Source organism: Rhea pennata, chromosome 7 (assembly GCF_028389875.1).
Source record: "Rhea pennata isolate bPtePen1 chromosome 7, bPtePen1.pri, whole genome shotgun sequence".
In the NCBI taxonomy this organism is placed as follows: Eukaryota; Metazoa; Chordata; class Aves; order Rheiformes; family Rheidae; genus Rhea; species Rhea pennata.
The window spans coordinates 5157158-5178596 of NC_084669.1; the positions used below are offsets into that span (position 1 = coordinate 5157158).

At 37.4% G+C, this 21439-nt stretch overlaps 1 protein-coding gene and 1 long non-coding RNA gene across 8 annotated transcripts in view; one reads left to right on the forward strand and one right to left on the reverse strand.

Annotated features, from left to right (window-relative positions):
- Window positions 1–18843, forward strand: part of LOC134143048 (uncharacterized) — a 60030-nt gene extending 41187 nt beyond the window's left edge. For both annotated transcript variants that reach the window (XR_009959017.1, XR_009959018.1), the window contains 2 exons: window positions 15167–15202; window positions 18599–18843. This is a non-coding gene — a long non-coding RNA (uncharacterized LOC134143048). The remainder of the gene's footprint in view (window positions 1–15166; window positions 15203–18598) is intronic.
- TACC2 (transforming acidic coiled-coil containing protein 2) overlaps window positions 14227–21439 on the reverse strand; it is a 150917-nt gene continuing 143704 nt past the window's right edge. For all 6 annotated transcript variants that reach the window (XM_062580689.1, XM_062580692.1, XM_062580691.1 and 3 more), the window contains 4 exons: window positions 17924–18084; window positions 17249–17355; window positions 16010–16130; window positions 14227–14791 (listed from right to left, as the gene is read on the reverse strand). In XM_062580689.1, coding sequence (XP_062436673.1) covers window positions 14726–14791; window positions 16010–16130; window positions 17249–17355; window positions 17924–18084 — 455 coding nt within the window. In that variant the 3' untranslated portion in view covers window positions 14227–14725. The remainder of the gene's footprint in view (window positions 14792–16009; window positions 16131–17248; window positions 17356–17923; window positions 18085–21439) is intronic.

Below are 21439 nucleotides of genomic sequence, written 5' to 3' on the forward strand. Positions count from 1 at the left end.
GTTATGGAAGGTTATTGTAAAATGAAAGAAAGAAGAATTCCTGAGGGGGAAAAAAAAAGTTTTTGGAAGGGATGTGAAAGTGGTAGAGGGTGACCACTGCGTGAATAAATAGATGGTCTGATTATTTTAGTATATGGAGGAAAGGAAAAGGAAAAGAAAGTTTTAGTGATTTTGAAGGAACAAAGTGACAAGAGGTGACAAGAAACAAGTTGAGGAGAGAGGGAAGACACAAAAGGCTCCAGTACCAGATGACTGCTGAGGCCCTCCCTAATTCTGGGAAAAGCAGAAGAAGAGGGCTGAGGAGCTGTCTGAGAAGGACTGAGCTGGAAATGAGGTGTGTGTCCAAAGGGTTTTGAAATCCTCAGATGAAGGGTGCTATAATTGTTGCCTATTCTTATTTCTAGAAAATAGCATTACATTCCCAGGGCCAAATTCGTGATCTGTTATAGAATTCTGTTTGACTTCCATATCGTCAGAATTTATCCTGGGTGAAAAGGTAATATGTACACTCACGTTCTTCAGTCTGTTGGGTGGTGTCAGTGAATATCTATATTTGTATAGATATTTTTTCCCATATATATTTTCCTCCAGAAAGAGTAATTTCTTTTTATCTCACTCCAGCATGAAAGATCCTCTTCTAATTTTCCTAAATGTTTGGAGAACATCAGGCAGCTGTGAGATAATTTAATGAACCTACAAGAACTGTTTGTTGATGATCCTAATCAGTCATTTTTCTATTGCTATTTGATGTCTTGCTCCAACAAAGGAAAAAATCCTGAATGTGCAAAGTAAGTGGGATTTAAGGACACTTAAATATTCACAGAATGAGGCTGTGGATGAAATCATAGTGGCTTTGATTCTTAATTTTCAAAATTCCCGTCAATCATTGTCATTGCTGTCATTATTTTGGATGTGCCAAAATAAGGTCTCCAAATCAGATAGCTCAGTGAATCAAATATGGCAAACACGGGAGGATAAAAGAGACAGCAATTGTCCTTGTCTATAAAGCAGACTAGGTTACTGCTTGCTACTGCTTGCCAAGAGGGTCTCACGCTCAGATATAAAAGCAAAATATTAAAAATTTAAATATATATGGAATATTTTCTAGCTAAAATATCAGACTAAAGGACTTGCTTCCTGCCTGTGATTGGTATTTTCTTGTGCTTCAACAATTTCTTTTTTTCCATGTTCTCACTCTAGAAATGTTCATGGTGAGGCTCTGCTGCCAAGAGACAGAAAACAAGCCCCTGAAAAGTGAAGTAAACCATTCATAAAATCTGAGCTACACTTCAAAATACCATTGTATTACCAAGCTTACTGTTGTGAGAAAATAGCTATACAGAGGTGCTAGCACAATTCAAGTAGCAATCCAATATATGTCTTCAGAAAAGCAATGGCTAAAAAACACTTGTGCATGATGGCAACTAAATTTGGTCCTGGCTGCATTTCTGTCAAAGAACCACGTTCACTCAAACGTTATATAAATACTGTTCACGCTAACTTGGATTTTTGTGTGGTTATATTGAAGAGTGCTCACCTGATGTAACTGCAATAGACACTTCCTTCCTAGATAACAATATTATAAAATGGCTTAACAGTGTTTCAGCTATTCCAGATATTTTGCAGATAGTCTTAGTAATAAGCTATGCAAGAACAGCTACATCTCAAACTAATACAGCCATTGCAATAAACTGAAGCTTTACTTGAATTAAATCATTGGATTCAGAGCACATAGGAGTACTTTCACTCATATCTGTGCCCTTTGGATCACATCATCCTTTTCTTTATAGCAAGATAACTACTGTAGATTGAAGGAGTTTAAGGATATGGAGATGTCGCTGCTACTGCTTATTATTATTTCCATTCAAAAAATGTTGTCAGTGGACAGGAAGCTCCCCAGTTTTCAGAAACAAAACTTTTGCACACATGTTATTGAGGATATGAGAGGAAGACACATTTTTACATGGATTACTTTGCCTGCCTGGGATAGAGCTCTGCGAGATCACTTGCATTAATGTACTAGCTTTGCCAATAGAATAGATTTATACTATATCATTGCATATACAAAATAATACGCCTCTTGAGAGCAACAGCTTAGCTGTGGAATTAGAACTATTGCTAGGGAACAGATCCAGCAAAAAGCGTTTCATGGGCACCGAGCAGCAAATGAATGGATACTACAGCTACTGTTAACTCCAGGCCGAGTCACAGTGATATCGATAAGTAAAAACTGATTATTCCTGGCATAAATGTCCTTCAGTGTCATCAGTTTCCTTGCCATTAGTGAGATCATTTGACTTTTCTAAGGGAAGGCAGAGGTTAACATATTGCTTTGTATATATTGCTATTACTCTCTCTACTAATCAAGATAGTTACCCTAAGCTAACTAGAGGATTCCTCGTTCCACTGAGATATGCAATTCTAGTTCAAGTTAATTTATTTGAACTCTATTTTATGGTTAAAAATACTACATGAAAATAGCTTTTCCTGAGAACTACCTCAATTCATCAGAGCTAGTGTGGCTGAAAGCTGTTTTCATTTTGTCCTTTCTTGAAGCACTGATTACAATCTGTTAGGGCTGCAGCTTCTGTACGAACCCCCTCCTTCCCAGCCTTAGTTGTTACGGTTTTTATCATAGCACAGTGTTGAGGATTAGCAAATAAAACATGAAGCTAAGGCCTCTAGAATTTTTTTAATTAGGTACTCTGTCCTTCTTTAAGTGTAGAAAGTACTGCTGTCTGGCTGACATTTCACCTTAGGAGAACGCAGGAAAGTGGACAACACACAGCCCTTGAAATCTGATGTTTTAATGTCATTTTCATTCAGCTGATAGATTCAGATATTCTGAATGAATTCTATGTTTCACAGGCATCTGCATAAATCTATCTGACAGAAAAAAATTTACAAAACTAGACATTTATTTTTCTCTTTATACTTTTACTATTCATGCTTTAGCTGTTTGCCTCTCTGTTACTCTCGTGATTATATGGTTTATGAGCACATTGATAGCAGGATTGATGAGAATAACATTTTGCAGTCTAGCCACACATTGGAAACAGCAAATATATCAGTATTAACTAGGAAAGCAGAACTAGACTTCCCATTCTACAGTTTCAAATGCAACTGTCAGAAAAGAAAAATCCCTTACCTGTGAAGGGCAGGTCATGCTGTGGGAGTCATAACAAGTATACACAGGACTTCAGATTAAGACAAGATCTACCTATTCAGGAAAAACCTATGGGACTGTGGTTCAGAGGCAGCTGCCAAGGCTCCCAAAACATCAGCTTCTTCCACCTCTGGCTTGCTGTTGTATAAGTAAGTCCTTGATCACACTAGCAAAAGCTTCACAAAGCAACATAAAAAAGAAGAAAAGGATTTGTTTTCTGTTTAGAAGATGCATACATTTAAACCACACATCACAGCTTTTTGACTGTGCGTGTAGATTTTATCTGATACACTATGGTGGGAAGAGCAATGGTGGAGACAAGCCTCAGCCAGCTTCAGGCTTTTCTGCCATAATAAGGCGTTAGCCCTAGCAAACTGCAGTGCCTCTTCTGCCTGGAAGCAATACTGCCCCTTTGGTGTGCCACGGTGCCTGGCCACCATCCCACTGGCCAGGGGTCCTGGGGTGGTGTGTGCATGTAGAACTACAGTACATCTCTGCCTCTGCTCAGACTCACCTACCCTGACCAACAGCTACGGTCCTAAAACTTGCTAGTGCGCAGCATGACAAGCCCTCGAAGACAAGGCGAGAAGTTCCTATAAACAAGTGTTTTGGGGGCAGCCAGGAAAATAGCGGAAGGCAGGGGCTCCCTTAGGCTTGCAGTACATGACTGTGGGATTTTCTAACATGCTCTAGGTGACCCTGCTGAGCAAGGAGGTTGGACTAGATGATCTCCAGAGGTCCCTTCCAACCTTACTGATTCTATGATCTCTCCCTGTCATCTGTGTCCAGACTGTGGTGGAAAGTCTGTCTCTCTAGAGACTCTTTTGCAGGTTTCTGAAGAATGAGGATTAGAATTTAAAAAGTGTACATGTAGAAGCAGATTTACTTATTTTTGTATCTGCAGCTAGTTTCTAAAACATTGAGAAACCAAACAAGCTAAGTCCTAAATGTAAGCGAGAATGAAAGAATATGGAGTAATTTACAATGCTCATTAAACTGGAGTTTAAATAAAAAGGAAGTGAGTATTTAAGCCTTTGTATACTGAAGTCATGCATGTGGACCTTTCTGGAGAAGTAAAACCAAGAAAATTCAGTGACAGGCTGGATTCCATGGATTAGACAGAAAAGGAGCCTCCTTTAATACTGGTGACTTGTTATGAGACCATAATAAACAAAACACATTTAGGAAGGTGATAATTCCTGGCTGATCTTCTGGTTTCTTGTTGTTGTTAAAAGATTTAGTCTAGTACTGTAATTTAGTTCTGTGTCACTACCCTGATCAAAATGCAAAATTTCAGCATCACTTTTTAATTATACTGCTAAAACTCAGCAAATACTGTAAGAAATATATTAAATGCATACTTGTATTAGCATTTCAAAAGTGGTTGTAGATTTTCCTACAGGAAATCCAAGCACTCCCAGACCACATCTGAAGAAAAAGGAAAAGAATATGTTGGTAAATATAAAATATGTACTGAAGTTCTACTACTCAAACCAGGGAAAATACAGTGCAAAATGTCCCTGGAACATTTTCTGTCAGGTCACTATTTCTGTGGTAGTATCTATTTCATTCAGTCTCACCTGGATCTGCATCTTCTGTAATCTTAAGTATGTGAGCAAAAAGGAGCTCCTTTGGACTGGGTTGATGGGTGTATCTTAAGAGATTCCGTATCTGCAGAAGGATCTCTGTCTGAAAGCATGCCTGCCTGCTTCTTTCTTAAACTTTCTTAGCTGGTCTCATTAAAGATGCTTTCCCTACCTGAAAACATCTCACTTTACCTCTTTAGTTTATTACAGCTACAAGAGCATTACCCAAAACTAAAAAATATTTATATTAGTTCTTTCAAAAAAATTTTTTTTCTGTTTACATGAATAGCTAAAACATTTGTTTAAATTACATTAAAAAAATTACATTAAAAAAATTACATTAAATTAAAACATTTGTAAAAGTTACATTTGTGTTACCTATGCAGCTTGGCATCCTTCTTTAGAGGCTGTAATGGTAAATACATCTGATGAGCTTGTCCTATATGTCCCAGCCCAGGTGCCAGATCTGCTTTACTGTGTGGATACACCAGTTTGTATAAAGGGTTAAAGACAGGCTTACTGCTGACTGCGTGAAAGTACATTGATTAGGTTAAACCCTGAGAAGTTTTTTTTCTTAATTCAGTGGCAAAGCTATAAAGGTAATTTTACCACAGAAAGAATGGTTAAGACTGAGCACACTGATGCTTAACAAGGAACACACAAATGAGTTTCTGATTTAGCACTACAGACTGTTCAGATTTTTCATTTCAGGCAGAACTAGAAGAATCTAATCAGAATTACAGAATAGACCTGAATTATGAACAACAATCTCCAGTAAAGCAGAAAAAAGCTCATATCAAGATTCCAGCCTTGAGAAGAACTGATGCTAAGATGGGGACGAGAGCTAAGAGATATTTGGCATTCAGTGTCTGCAGGCATCTTGGTTGAACCACGACAAAAGGCAGCAAAATAGCTAAATCCTATCCTGATTTCACACCTCTAGTCAAATCCCATTTCCTCTGCCAAACTGGGATTTGTTTCTGTCTTGACCTCTGTTTCCCACTTAGGAAATTAAAATAATGTTATGCCTCTGTAGTTTCTGGACAAATCCAGATCACATTTGCTAAAAATAAAATAAAATTAAAAAAAAAAGAGAGAGAGAGAGAAGAGAATTATGTTAAGAGCTGAGATTCACGCTGTGTTTCTAGGAACAAAGTGGTAGGTGGGCCATCTGTCTGCTGTTCTCAGAGAGTGGGCACAGAAAGATCCTCGCTGGTGCCTCAAGCACACCCAGCCTTAGAGATCAGCTCCAAAACGGGAGGATGTTCTGTTTGCTGGCTCCAAGCACCTAGTCCATGGGCTAGTAATCCGCTATTCATCCTGCTGAATAGCAAGCTGAAAGAGAAGCCACCAGGATTTGCCCCAAATAGCTCTAGTTGTCAGTGTGGCTGGAGCCAAAGTTTAAATAAGCATAAAAAGCTTTCCATAAGCCATGTTAAAGTAAAGGTTGGATTAGCTAACTAGACAGTCGGGTCATTGAAGAGCAAAGTATTATTTTAAATTTACAAGCAGGATTCTGATTTTTGAGTACTGAGAAGATGGGCTTTGAAAGGACTTTCTCTGCAGCATTGACAGGAAGTGTGAAATGAGTTCTCTTTTCTCCTACCTGCCACCATCCTCATAACAGTCTCGCCGGGGCCAACTCTGAAAGCCTTACTGGCTTGCACACTTCCTAAAATATCACGGCTGAAGGCATAAGGAAATTGCCAGCGATTGTTGAAAGCAGCTTGACTGTGAAGCTGCTCTCATTTCAAGAGCAATGTACCCTCCACAAACAGAGGTTTTTGTCATGCATGCATCCATTTCGGGGCCTGTGGTTTGACACCACAGCTGTGTGTTAGAATTCAGAATGAAGATCTATGCTGAGACTAAGTCTATATAAAATTAGCAATTGTTCAGGACAGAAATGAGTCAGAAACAGAAAGATATTTCAGTAAGAGCTCCTCCCTGTCCTAAAGCTTGGGGAGAGCTAACTGAACAGAATCCAAGTATAAACTGTTCTTTTTTATCTATTGCACGAATGACGCAAAATGAAAAGCTCCCTGATAAATCTCCTCTCTCCTTAGTCTCTGCCTACATATGGCTACAAGAATGGTAACAAATGTACTGCCAAAGCTCTGTGCTGCCAGCACTGACTCTACAGATCCAGCCTGGTTCAGAGGACTTCCTGATGAACATTTTTCCTGACTCAGTTTACTGGCTCACTCATCTATTTTCTTCATCCTGGCAACCAAATTTCTCTTTCCAGGGTCATATTCATTGAAACAGATTATTTAACAAAACCAGGTATGTTTATCTAATAGGATACTAGAACTCATAGCTGACTAGGAAAATGTAGAGACCAAATGATAGAGACTGCCAAATAATCCTAAGTGCTGTTAATACTATAGTGCGAATGAAATGTCTGAAAAGCTTAACTCCGAAAAGGACTACATGAGGGGAGAGAGGAAAACAGAACTGTTGCTAACAAGTTGCACCCTGCCCACCTACAAGTGGTGGTGGCAGCTTTCACAAATGGAGTGAATCGCAGAGATGAGACTGGAAGAGGCACTGAGGCCACTTCACACTGCAAAGGTGCTTATTTCTTCACATGAAAGTGGGTTACTTTCAAGCTTATTTCTGTGTTTCAATGCGTTGTGCATCTTAATCCCTGGTTCTTCAAACCTTGCACACTCAACAAGGCTGGACCCTGGCAAAAGATTCGGAATCCTACTTTAAACAGTGTTTCTAGTATGTCTGTTGATGGGAACTCAGGTTTCATCCAGTGTGCGCTTATCCAAGTCTGACCATTATGTCTACATAACTAAGCACAAAGAAAAACAGACCAAAGCCTCTGATACTTATTAAGACTGAAATCAATAATCATTATCGAGTTAGGAGAGGCAGTTTAGAGATTATTATGCTTGACCTACAGAAACACGTATGAGAACTTCAGATTCATACATATCATAGATACTTTCTTTTAATGAAGATAAAAGTCTTCCAAAAGCTGCCAAAGGGGCTGAGAACAAGTTGCTAAGGGAGACAACACACTGAAGATATCAAGAACTCATTGCAAAAGCTCTGTGAAGGTAGGAAGAGCAGAGGGACAAAACCACATATCAAAAATTCATAGCTACTTTGGTAAAAATAAGGCTCTGAACCAGCTGAAAAGATCCCAGCTAGGGAGTCTGAACTCCAAGGACAAATCTACAGATATTTTTGACCTTTTTGCCCTTGAAGTCAGAAACTAGGAGTGACTAGCATCCTTAAAATGAGATTACAGATGTCTCTAATTTAGTGGAAGAATAAATGAATGCATTTGAAAACCAGCTTTGATTTTGTGGCCAAGACTCTGCTGATGTTCAAAAACCACCCTTCAGTATTTAAAATAAACAAGGGAAAACATTTCTGTGAGGCAGGAAGGTCAGGAAGTCTTTCAGAGAAACATCTTTGAGTGAGAAATCCCCTTTCACCTCTCAAACATTATCTTATACTTACAAATCTCTTGTTTTAGTAGCTAAGAGAGTAGTTTCTGAAAGAAACATTGTCTGCTGCAGTAAATTAGGAGATACATGTTTGCTAGCAAAGCCAATAGGTGTATGTGGTATAACAAGCAATTTTAATAATAGCATACTTCTTTCCAGATTACTGGTTGTAAGCACAGAGTGCTGGCTAGCTACAAAATGCTCAGCACCTCCTCCCACTGTCATTCCTTTGCTTTCATTCTGTTCCAGAAAAGTACATCTCCTGTCTCCCTTAGAAACATGTTCCTATGACAACATAAACCATCCTCATGGTTTATGGATGAACCATCTGCAAAATTTCTTAAAGTTTCTGGACCATCTTCATGCAGAAACTTAGCACCGAGTTCTTGTGACACTTACCGTGACATCATGAGTTCTTCAGAAAGATGCTGCAAGACATCCTGTAGGCAAGATACAAATTTTGCAGATGTGCTCACAGCAAAACATTTGACACCAGGGTTTTATTGCTCATAAGGACATGAGAACAGAAGGTGCAAGGGTGTTTTTTGTTTTAATCTCTACTGAACAGAGCCACAAAACTAACATTTCACATGAGAATGTTAAGAAACTGGTCTGTGACTCAGATATGTACTTTATATTTTTTTTTCATTAAATTTCACGGCCAGCATTTAGGTAATCCTCTCTGATTTAGATTTTAAAGCTCACAAGCTTCCATAGTTTCTTATTCCCCACTGAGAACCCACTGCTTACCCAATCGATGCACTAAGTCGTTCCAACTGACATAAGAGGCAAGAAAGGCATTCTAAAAATTTTAGTAGAAACAGAATCCAATCCATCCCCCATTTCTGCTCCATTTGTCTCAATTGTCTGTCAATATAAAGGAACATAAAAACTGTAACACTGGTCCAGAAATGATTATATGGGTTTTGAAACCTCAGAAAATTACATATGAGTAGGAATAGCTCTGCACAGTCATGTTAATGGCAACTTAAAATAATTTTCTGCATTTTGAATGGAGATTTTTTTAAAAATCAAGTTCTTAAAATGTTTTGTTTTGTTCTACCTTGTTCCTAAGCTTGTCTTCCTCTTAAATATTTATGCCACAATTCGTTGTGAAATATCTCTCATCAACCATGAATAAATTTTATCATTTCTAGATATATACATGCATGCACACTTCAGGATCATAACTAGGAAAGAAAAATGTCAGAATCATAAAAAAAAAAAATACAGCCCTTTAAGAGCTAAATAGCAGAATCAGATGGAAGGGGTGTGTGTCTGCGAGTTACCTAAAGTAGTAGTCAGGAATGCCAGATCATGTTTGTCAAGGGGATAGAGCCTTACCTTCTTATTTGATCACAGAAATTTCACAGTAAGAAAACTATCAACATGTTTTACTTTATTTAACAATTTAAGCAATACATTCTACTGAGAAATGTATACTTCTACATGCAACTGGAAGTCCCAAATAAAAGATGCAATTTTGTTTATCAAGAGACATTGTCAGACACTGCATATATTCTAACTTCTCATTAAGAAAATGCACAGAGCATTTACACACTTTATATGTGATATGGATCTGTCATTACAGTACAATCAGAAAAAAAAGATTCAATCAATACATGTTTAGTGTAGCAGAACACCTTGAAGGAACTGATTCAAGCTGAGAATAAAATGAAAAATATTTATTAGCTACTCTTTTTTATATACATATGAGATATTTAAGTTTAAATTTATATTCTTAGCCAAGATCTCTCTGCATTGTTGCAGTTTTATTCAACAGCTTTATGGTTGTGACTAGCAACTACTCACAGACCAGAACCCCACTGTTTGTGATTAAATGCAAACAAAATCCAAAAGGATAGTCCCAAACTATCCTTTCACAAACCACAAAAGGTGATGAAAGGATCAAGACATAGGAAACAGTACAAGAAAGCAGTGGGACAGTTTGGTGTGACAGGCAACAGCTAAAAGGCAGGTTAGGGATATGTGGGACTTGGAAGTTTCAGTGATTTCACTTAAAGCCAACTCTCTAGAAGTTGCAATCTTCTTTTTTGTAAACATCTGCAGAATCCTAAGATACACTGCCTGGGATTGATTTTTCAAAGAATGAGTGAAAAAAGTCGCAACAGAAAGCTAACAAAAAACTAATTTGCCACACATTTTGTGAGTTCCATAAACTTGATAACCATATTTTTTTCCAAGTGAGCAACTAAAATTATAACTCCACCACAAGACCAGCTCTACTTAAGTTACACCTATTGAAATTTATGTCAGTTTGTGTGCTATGTATACTGGAGATTGGACCAGATCATCACTGCTGGATATTAAAAATCTGTGACTATTGATCATCTGCATATCTGTACTCCTACTTGAATCAATGGAGGTACCACCTACCTCTACCTACCCAGCCTTGCTTTGCAGTATCACAGACCCAATAACGTGCTTGTTGCTGTCACACTGTGTTGTGTCTTGTCTAGTTTGAGCACAACCACGTCAAAGTAATTCTGCCTGCTAGCTAGCAGTGTACAACGCCTCCTGTGACATGGCCCATTCCCGAGTGACTACTTGGCAAGACTGCAATGAATGTGACTGTTCATTAAGTTGATTTATTTCTTTACATCATGAAAGATTCCCAAGTGATTTCATTACTTTGCAAAACTCACAGACCAACTCCCCCACTTATTGATGTCAATGAGGAAGGTGAGACTAGGGGACTATACACTCCTACTCTCAAAGAACCAGGTTTAGGACAGCGAGGAATGAAATACATAGCTGAAACTGCAAGAAGAATTTGGATTAAAAAATGTTATTACTCAAGTGCAATTTGGTTATAACACGAGAATTAAACATCTTGCTCTCAAAACCAGCAGTAGAGATAGAAGCTGTTGAACTCTAGAGGGGAGCTTACTAAACTCACATCCAAGCTTCTTTTTTTCTTTTTCTCCTTCTCTCTAGTGTCACAGTAAGATTCTTTCACTATCAGACAAGAATGGAAAAGGATTTTCAGGAAATATACAAAACATATTTATGCATTGTTCTCTTAATGAGACTATCTCTTAAGTAATTTAAATTAATAATTATAAAGCATCCTTATTTCAAATTTTCTGGCTTTGCCCGGTTTGTAAATGTTCTCTGAAAGATTAGATGCATCATGGCTTACTAGAGTTTTCAGTCACTTTGTGCTTGAAAATTTCAGCTTTCTTTTTTGAATGTAAACCAACACTAAGCAGTATTTGGAGGATATTGGCCTTTCAGCATACTAAAAGGCTGTGACTTGCACCTAAGAATTCTTCTCTTTACATACATTATCTAAGTCATAGAAAATTGTTACGTATTATCACAATAAACCCCTCCGGATAAATAAGAAGAGCACAGATGCTTAAATATATGTCAGGACATATTCTTTAACAGATGCAACATTTTTTATCTTAACATCTGTCAGGTCTGCCTACTGCTATATTCTACTGAAAAATATGGTACATAGTAAAATGATTAGAAAATGCATTAAATCTTTTCAAAAAAGGCAGACTTGTTGCTTTATGATACTATATTTTTTTTCATGTCAATTTAAACAACGGGTGCCAAAACAGTGCAAAGATGAGGAGAGAAAAGCAGCTCATGGAAGTGGTGATTCTTGAGCCCAGGCTTTTTGCATTGCAATTGTTTGAGTAACAGCACTGAACACTCACTCCAGGCGCTCTGGATCCGTCTCTCTTTGCCCGCTCACAGAACGACCTGAACGAACAAGACTTCATAATGCCACCTGAAACAGAGCCACATTGAACCCAAACATAACAGGATACATAACAAACATAACGTAACTTCACTTACTCATATCTGCATCTTACTAACGTGAATCTGACCATCCAATAATAAAAAAGAACAAAGGTTTGGCCACACTTACAAGCATCTGATTATAGCACACTCCCAAGCTCCCACTTAAGTTTCAGTAATTGTAATTTATCTTTGATACAATAGATACACCTTAAATATTTTGGAATCTACTCAAATACAGTGTCCCGTTACCTTCTTTTCTTTCTTAACTTTAAGGTAAATCACTGAATGTAAGAATGACAATTTTAAGTAAGAAGTGTCTAATATTTAAGGCTCTCTACTATAGCTTTCGTGTAGTCTGGATACGGCTTATCATCATGGTGATTAAAAAAATCAAACTCAGTGAGAATTTGTATCAGACTGCTGCTAATTCATTACAATTAGGAACTGAGATTTATTACTAGCATTTATTTTGAGAGGAAATATTTTCTTTTTTTTTTTTCCTCCTTATCTGACTACCTTCTTCTCCTTCCAACATTGGTTATTTATTTCTATTATTTATATTTTGTGACTACTTACTTGCTTGTCCTCTTATCACTGCACATGCATCTGAATGCCCTGGACACTGCTGAGTTCCTTGTCTGTTACAGTCTTCATCACTAGAACCTACGCAAGTATAACACTGCAGTGCTTCACCTGTCATTAAGAAAGAAGGCATGTTACAATAGTAGTGTTTAGAGTTTGTAAAAGTACTTTAAAACAACAGCTATGCAGCTAATTTAGTTTGAAGAATATACAGAAATTACAAATGCATTAAAAAATAGCTAAAGATTACGTAAAATCCTATCAATGTTTCTTTTTCAGAATTTGCCCAGATACTGTGTTTTAAGATAGAAAAATAACTTGGTTGTTATAACTTGCACTTAAAGTAACAAGTATCTGATATTCTGTAATTGCATCCATACCTTCTTGTAACATTTTCAGAGCAGTGTTCACTAGAACAAGTTGAAATACTACCATTTTTTCCCTTCAGCACATTCTTTGATCCAAAATAACATTAAAAAGTACACTGTAAACATTTAAAATCTTACTGTGATCTGTGTTTACTTTTCTCTTAAAGTATCAATCCAGTTGGAAGGCTACAACAGTATCTTAAGAATTTTGCTTTTGTTTAAACATAATCATAACCTGATCCTTTCTTTTCCTGGAGTTTATCCTTAGTTTAAGCTACGTGGTATTTTGAAAGTAAGCATGAATTTGAAATAGAATTAAAATATCATACTTAGAAGTTGCAAAGCAAAAGGCACACTTGATGTCCTCAGGGACACATTTAAATTTGTTAGGATAAATATTTATATTTTACATTACAGAGTAGAGGTAAAATTCTGTGCTGCTAACCACATATACAATCTAAAACCAAACAAGCATAGGAGAAAAGTCAAGAACGCAGTAAAGAGCCTGAGCCCACACCTAAGGTAGGAAACCATGAGGAAAAAAAGGGGGGATAGGGGAAGAAAAGAAAAAGGAATGGAAAGGAAAGGGAGTTCACTTACTTTTTATTACAAAAAGGGAGCTGACAAGAACCAGGCTGAAGATTGTCCTCATCGTGGAGATACAAGAGATGGACCATTAGACAAAGCAAGCAGTTTGTTTGCTATTAAAGCCTTAACGCTTATCTTACAAACCTAATCCTCTGCAGAGGATGACTTAAAGGATAAAGAGGTGTGCGAAATTGCTACTTATCTAGCTTACTCTGTTTGTACTTCGAACCACATGTACTTCAGCTCCACAAACTCTGCAGACAAATTCTTCCAGAAGCAGGAAGAAGAAAATGTATTCAAATATCAATAGCAGATAGGCTTAAAAAACACCATCCCATCATTTGATGTCACAATTTGCAGCTCATGCAGAGTCTCATGGCATTTGCCCAAGTGATTTGCTGGATCAGGGTCAGAGTATTAAACATTTTGTAGGATTAAGCCTATGCTTGAGAGCTGAATGGTCCCAATCTAGCACATGTATATTAATATACATATATATATAATGTATGTGCATATAAGTAGTTCATTCTTATCACTAAATCCAGGCAGAGTGCCCCAGTACCTTCAACATGCAGTGATACTATTTGATGAAATAAAGTACTCTCTCTCCAGGAATTCCTTAATAAGAGGTGCTATATCTGGTGTTGCACATAAAGTAATCAAATGAAGTATGTAAAATAAAGTCATACTTATGTCCAACTTTCACGAAAAAATTTATTTACAATAGAGAATTTCATTTAAGTGACATGCATTTTAATTTTTTTCATTTTTAGTTTTATTTTACAAATCAGCAAATGCAGATAAAGTTTACATTCCTTAAGGCAAGAGTCCCCATGCAAGTAATACATGTTTATATTAAATCCAAAAGACATCCAACATGGGAACTCATGTACAAAGGGAAGGCTAGGATCAGCAATTTGTAATTTATTAGAGAACTTGACAATCTCCCTGATACAGGAACTTTGAGATCAACTTGCTATGAATTATACTATGAAAATGCAAACAATAGCAAGAAATTCTGATAGTCATCTTAGTACTGCATACAATTAAATCAACTTTATTTAGAAAGAAAATACAGTAGTGCATACGAAAAAGTGAAAATATAACCTGTCCACATAAATGTATGGACATCAGTGTGCCAATGATCATATTGCACTCAATATCAAAGTCCAGAAATTTGGTTAAAAGTTAGCTTTTCCCCATTTTGGCAATCAGTTCATCACAAATCTTTGTTAATTCTTCTATCTCTTTATTCTGGAAAATAAAAAGAAATATTAAATATTATGAAAAATATTTCTGCATTAAGATCAGCACTTTAAAAAAAATCCAACCTTTGGGAGAAATGCAGGAGGACAATGTTTTCACCAATACTGAGAACAGAAGGAAATTACAAGTGACAAAAATATCAAATTTATATATATATATATCTGCATACATAGCTGTATTATGTATAATATATTCAAGCAATATGCTTACTTCCACATAGAGTTCCCCCTACTTTAATAAATGCAATTTAGCGCTAAAGCATACTGCTTTAGTGCAGTCATTCTTAGCACATTATAATTCTACATAGTGTAAATATGCTTTGGGGCTGCTCTTTTACAGCATTATTTTCAACCTCTTTCCTAGGAGTCCAAAGTGAGAACTAGTTGCATCATACTGGAGGTAAGTTGCTTTGCTAAGCTACAGATTTTCTACAACTGCTCTTGTCCTAAGTTGTATAGCTCTACAGCTGACTAAAGTGGTTGCATTTAAACTAACATTGGAATTACAGCTAAAGCTAAAAGCTGAAAGAAGTAAACTAAGAATGATCTAAAACCTAAGAACCGAAGGAAACGAAGAGCCATGTTGGGTACACAGGTGTACACTGAGCTTCATTGAGCAGGAATCCAAATTAGCCCATAACACGGTCTGGTGGCTGAGATCACTTGGCAGACGGAAGTTTTTGCTCAGCTGCCTGGAACATGCAGCTGATTTTGCTTCGAAGGGCTGTGCGGTGGCTGCTCTCTCCCAGGGCTCGGGAGCTGCAGGGCCAGCTGGCCGCGAGGAGTGGGAGAGGGCCCTGGGCAGATGTCAGGGGCCCTCGGAGCTCTAGAAGAGTCCCGGATGCAGCCACACAGGGGGGAAGGTTTCAGTTAAACTGGATTCTACTGTTGACTTCAGTGTTAACTGAATTTCTGACAGGAAGTTGGCAGGGCTCTCCTAGCGTATTATCCATGTGTAAAAAAAAAAAAAAAAAAAAAAAACTGCTGTCATGTGCTGCTGACCTTTGGAAACATTAGAAACCCCAGATGGAACACGGAATTGCGTGAAAAGGAAGACTTCGCTGAAGACTGAGTTGCCGTGAACAGCTGACTGCGCCAGTAGCCAAACTACATCCTCTAATGCAAAATATAATGGGAACAGTAGCAACTCCAAACCTCTAGCCTGCTCTGCCCTTGCTATCTCAGGGTATCGAGAGACAGCCTTTACCTTTTGTTCCAGTGTTCTTTCCAACGCATCCACCTTCAGCTGCTCTTTGCGAAGGCTGGCCTGATATGCTGCCTGTTCTTGCTGAGCCTTCCCTCTCACTTGTGCAATTTCAGCGTTGGCTCTAGGAAGGAGAAAAAAATAAAAAAAGGAAGAAGAAAAGGAAAAAACAACCCAACACCACAAAGAACAGATTGTTGTCCTGTCAGGTTCTCTACAGGAGAGCCTTTTCCTGTTGAAAAGCTTAAGGCCTTCTTTATTAATGTCTGCATTGTTCCCCCCCCCCCCCCGCTTTTCTGAGACGTCTGGGCTGGAGTCACAAAGATCATTTAGCTAGAGGTATTTTATGGAACTTTCTACACCTGTTTTCCAATTTTTACAGACTAGACCCACAGCTGGGATCACAGCTGGGAAGTGAATCCAAGTGTCATTTCATTTTAGGCTTTCATCAATCTCAGTGACATTACGCAGACATCTCTTGGGTCAAGGGGACTGTAATATGAGTTCTGAACATTAATCCCTGGAAATGCTTGCTCAAGCATTACATGGAAGCATTAAGAAAAAAAGGCAATCAGAGCTGCCTGTCTTAAGTCACAATCAGATGTTCACTCCTTATGATAGCTTAAAGAGTGACTATCCAGGCAGAGCTGGCATGATCTTTCATGCAACTCTTCCTCATTACCCTCAGGACACAGCTGGCTGATCTATAAACGTTTACATAGCTGGTATTAACAGACAGAGGCTTCCTGACTGATTCTGCACTGAAATAGTTGAAAAGCACTTACATGTTCTGTTCTGCTGATTGACGTAGGGACATTAATACAGCATAGGGGCAATAACAAAGCACTGGGGGCAGGAATATTAGCTGCAGATGTAAATATCTGAGCACAGCCCTCCATAGCTGCATAAACCTAGCTAATGGCTTCTTTCTTGATCTTCCCTGGAAAATTAAACAAACACGAATACATTTGATAAAGGTAAAAATTAAAGGCACTTTATATGGCCTCCTCTTGGAGAACCCTTTCAGTGTGACAATAATTGTTTCTTTTTTTCAATTATAATCAGGAGCTGGAAGAAACACCAGCCCAATAAACAAATTCTCATTAGGGCATTTCTTTCCACCTTCTATCACAGAGCACTTCTGCTCTTCATACTAAAGGAATAGTTTTGAGATGCAAGGTTCAGCCACAAGAACTTTCCTGCAGCACAAGCTCTTAAAAAGATATGTATACAATTAATTACCTGTCTAGTTTTTCTTCAGCGTGAATTTTGAGAGCTTGATACCTCTGTTCTTCTTTCTTCACTCGGGATAAATACTCTTGTGCACATTTCTTTAACACTTCTTCATTCTTAAATAAAAAGATTACATTAAATTTAATTCAAGAGATTGATGTGTGTGACAAGCACCCACTTGTGGGAGTCACACTCAACTACTCTAAGGGATGCAGTCTTACACTGACACCCTCACACAGAGACCATGTGAAAACATACTATACAACGCTAAAAGCTTTACAATGCTTTTTTTTGCACTTGATATCAGGATAGAATTTGTCTAAGGATTACATTATATTAAGCACTTCAGACACAATCTCTGACCAGAGGAATTCACATACTAAATTACAACAGAACTCTCAGTCTGAACGCCAGCCCCAATACACGTTGAAGTCCTCCAGTTATGTGACATTGCAGTGTCATACACAGGAGCAAGTTATCTTGTGCAAAATCTTAACCTGTTTAGAGCTATTCTGAAAACAAAGCACAGATGCACGCTAAAGTTCTCCCTCCCTGCCACACACCACATCTAACGTAGTATATCGGACCTGTGACTAGAAACACGCCTTCTTGTCTTGGTATACTGCCACAGGACAGCCCGCTGTGCTTTGCTCTTTAAAGGAGGGAAACGTCAGTATGACTCACCTTCCGAAATCCCTCCAACACTTCTTTCATTTTTTCGTATCTCCTGAACAGATCTGCCAGTGATTTCTCCACTGAGTTCAGATCTGCTAAAGCTTGCTCCTTCTCCACTATAAGCTGCTGAACAGTATGATGGGACACAGACTTCTCTCTCTGTTCATCCTCTGTTAGAAGGAAAAGGGCGGAGAGGCAATTTTCAGAAGGGTAATAGCAATAAAAACGCATTTCATTTTCATCTATAGCTTCTAGTATACTGTGCTATATACTGTGTATCAGTAAGTTTGGAGCAGATCTGGAAAAGTCAATATTATACAAGGACACAGTCCTGTTTTGGAAAAAATGTTGCTCTTTTTAATGGTATTTAATTATTTTGATGTTAGAAAAAAACGTGAAAACATCTTCATACTGATGATTTATTTCACTTTGAACTCTGCTGTTCATATGAAAGAAGCAGATGTTGGATTTCCCCCATTTGCCTGAAGAGACATTAGGTGAAGGACATCTCTTTGTATTACTAACGTGGGAAAATAATTTATTTTGCCATTTCTGGTATGTGATTGTCATCTCCTGCCATCTTGTTTAATCCTGTACAGACCAATGCAATTTAATTCAACTCAGACTGTCCCCTTGCAAAAACAGTGTCTGTAAAACCTGTTTTTTTCTTTTTTGTTTTTCTAGGAGTACTGTAGGAAAGCACCAGAAAGGAAATCTAACATTAGACAGACTTTCTCACTTCTGGTTTGCAGAAAATGCAACCTCTTTTGAGCTCCTCCTCTGTGGGAAGATTAGGGAGAACAAAATTAGGAACTCAAATCTATATGGAAGAACACTCTTTTCCAATGACCTAGGTAATGACCTAGTAATGTCCTAATACATTAGCACATCTTTATAATACTAGAAGAAAAAGTCAAATGTTGTATAATAAAACTCTCATTCTTTGTATCCTAAAATATAATTCTTGTGTCAATGTTTTAAGGATTACTTTAAATAAAATTGAACTGAAAACAAACTCAAAAAGAAGTTCTATATTAATTGCTGTTTTCTTATGTCTACATTGGAATTAAAAATAATGAGAGAAGTTCTCCTACTTAAAAAGCATGGTACATTTTAGAATCTGAAATTTTTCATTTAAGCTGACATTTCATTCAACTGTATTTTGAAGTGTGCTGACAAACAGTTTAGTTCATCATTTGAATCAAAGCCTTCATTTGAAAGAAATATTTCATAGTGTTGGTCAGCTCTGAAATGTGACTTCCCAAACTGGCTTTTGGACATTCAGTTTTTCAATATATTTTTTTGCTAGCCCAAGTCCACACAGCACTGTTGATGACACTCTGCATTTCCATGTTGTGCACTAACTTGAAGGTATGCTGCCTCTGCACACCCACTGGTAGCACTGCATGACACAAACAGTGCTGAGGCACCTGAGATTATTTTGCTCTACGACACGGGGAAGACTGAAAGAACTAAGTTCTTAGAAATATGAACTAAGAAATATGAATTTCAGAACTAGAAATATGAACTAAGTTCTCAGGATCTACACTTAGGTCTGCAGTGCTGAAAGTTGTAACAGCATCATTTTATTGGTAAACAAACACCTCTGATATGGCAGAACTGAGAAACAGGGAGCCTTGTAATGCCATTTCAATTTAATAATGTTTAAGAACACACCCATGCATTCTTTTCCATTTTAACTTTTGGGAACTTTTGGGGACTTTGGGGGACTTTTGGGTATCTGGCTAGAGCAGGACTATAAGATCTATGAAATATTTTCCAGAACTATAATTTAGCTTTAATGAAAATGCTGCTCAGTAGAACTGGGGTGATAACGTCTGCCATTCAAATCTTATTTAAGCAGTTAAAGATATTCATTTCTAAAGAAGTTTATGAGCATGAGGTTATATAATTAAAAGATTTTAATTAAATGGTTCCATGTCTGCGGCAAACACTATCCATGGCAGACCAACAAAAGTAATAGTACACTCAGGAATAACATTTGTTTAAATTGACAGAATCAGATCACCACCACAGGGCTAGCAGATCTGCTTGCAGGCTCAGCTAAGTATTACATATATTACTTAATGGGAATGCAGCAAACAGAGAACAAAAGCAAAAGAAAAGAAAAATGCATAATGCTGGTGTGAAAGTTGGTGAAAAGCTTTACTTACCAGGCTTGCCTGTTTGTTTTTGCAAGCAAATAGCAAGAAGCAACAAAACAAAAGCAAAATAGAAAATCAGGAATCATTAGGAAAGCAGCAAATAAGTAATGCAACAACCTGTAATGCACAAAGCATAATACCTGTTTTTCTTCACAATGAGAATTTAATAATGTCTTTAAGCTTACAAGTAAATGGATACATTTTTGATGAAAAAAAAAAAAACATTTCAAATTCAACAATAAAAAGTAAATCCAGAACAGGGGTTTTGGAAGGGAACTGTGGATGACTATGACTGAGGTGTGCATTGGGTGCGGTACAGTTAACACAGGGGTTACGCGGGCTCTGTTATACAGGGCTGCAATGCCATTCGTGAGCTGCAAAACACAAGTAACAGTCAGCATGAGCAGAGTAGGCTAGCCGGGAAAACCTGTGCAGCCAGGCCTTTCCCCTCTCCCCCTAGTATGAACAAGAATGTGTCAGGGGTTGAAGCAGATGCAAGAAGAAAGGAAAAAGAAATTAACCCATCAGTAAAAATATATGCAAAGAGCCACTAATAGGAATCTATACACTGACAGTTTGCAAGCTCAGACTGTTCAGAATACTATACTCAATTCTATACATATATGACAACAAATACCTGCCACAGCCCTTGAAATCAATGAAAATTACTGTTTGCAATGCATGTTCAATGCTTTTATATGCAAACACATACACAATCATATATTGCTAATATGTAACTTTTTCAATATTCATTTTATATACACATGACAACTTATAAAAAGCTGGATAGGACCCATCAACCAAACTGAATATTCTTTAAGGGGGTTCTTGAAATAGGTTCAGTTATAATGACCTTTTAACAGAGGGCTTTATAAATAGCTCAGAAGGTTTAAATCATAAATAAGAACAAAACAGGTATTTCTTTTGCTGAAATGCATATTTTGCTTTAGCAGTTAGACATTATTGTAATAATAATTCAGGAAAGACTATATGCAAATAGCATGTAGTCAGACATTTTCCTCTACACTGCAGCATTTGCGTGAATGAATTCTTGTATCAAAGGGATGGTAATTTACAACAGAGGAAAGGATAAAGTGGAATAATTACATCAAGAACTTTCATTAAATTCTAGGAAAGCTGACCTGCATTTAACTTACTATTGTACAGCAGAATTTCTGTATTTCTCTAATTAATACACACTTTCTATGTGATTGTTGTTGTTCCAGTTCTTTTCAAAATGGACAGCAAATTACACTACTTATAGCCATTGCATTTAAAAACTTGCTATAGACCATTTAAGAGACTAGAACAGGCACCAATTGCTACTTTGAATTTGAAGTTTAAAGATCTTACTATTTCC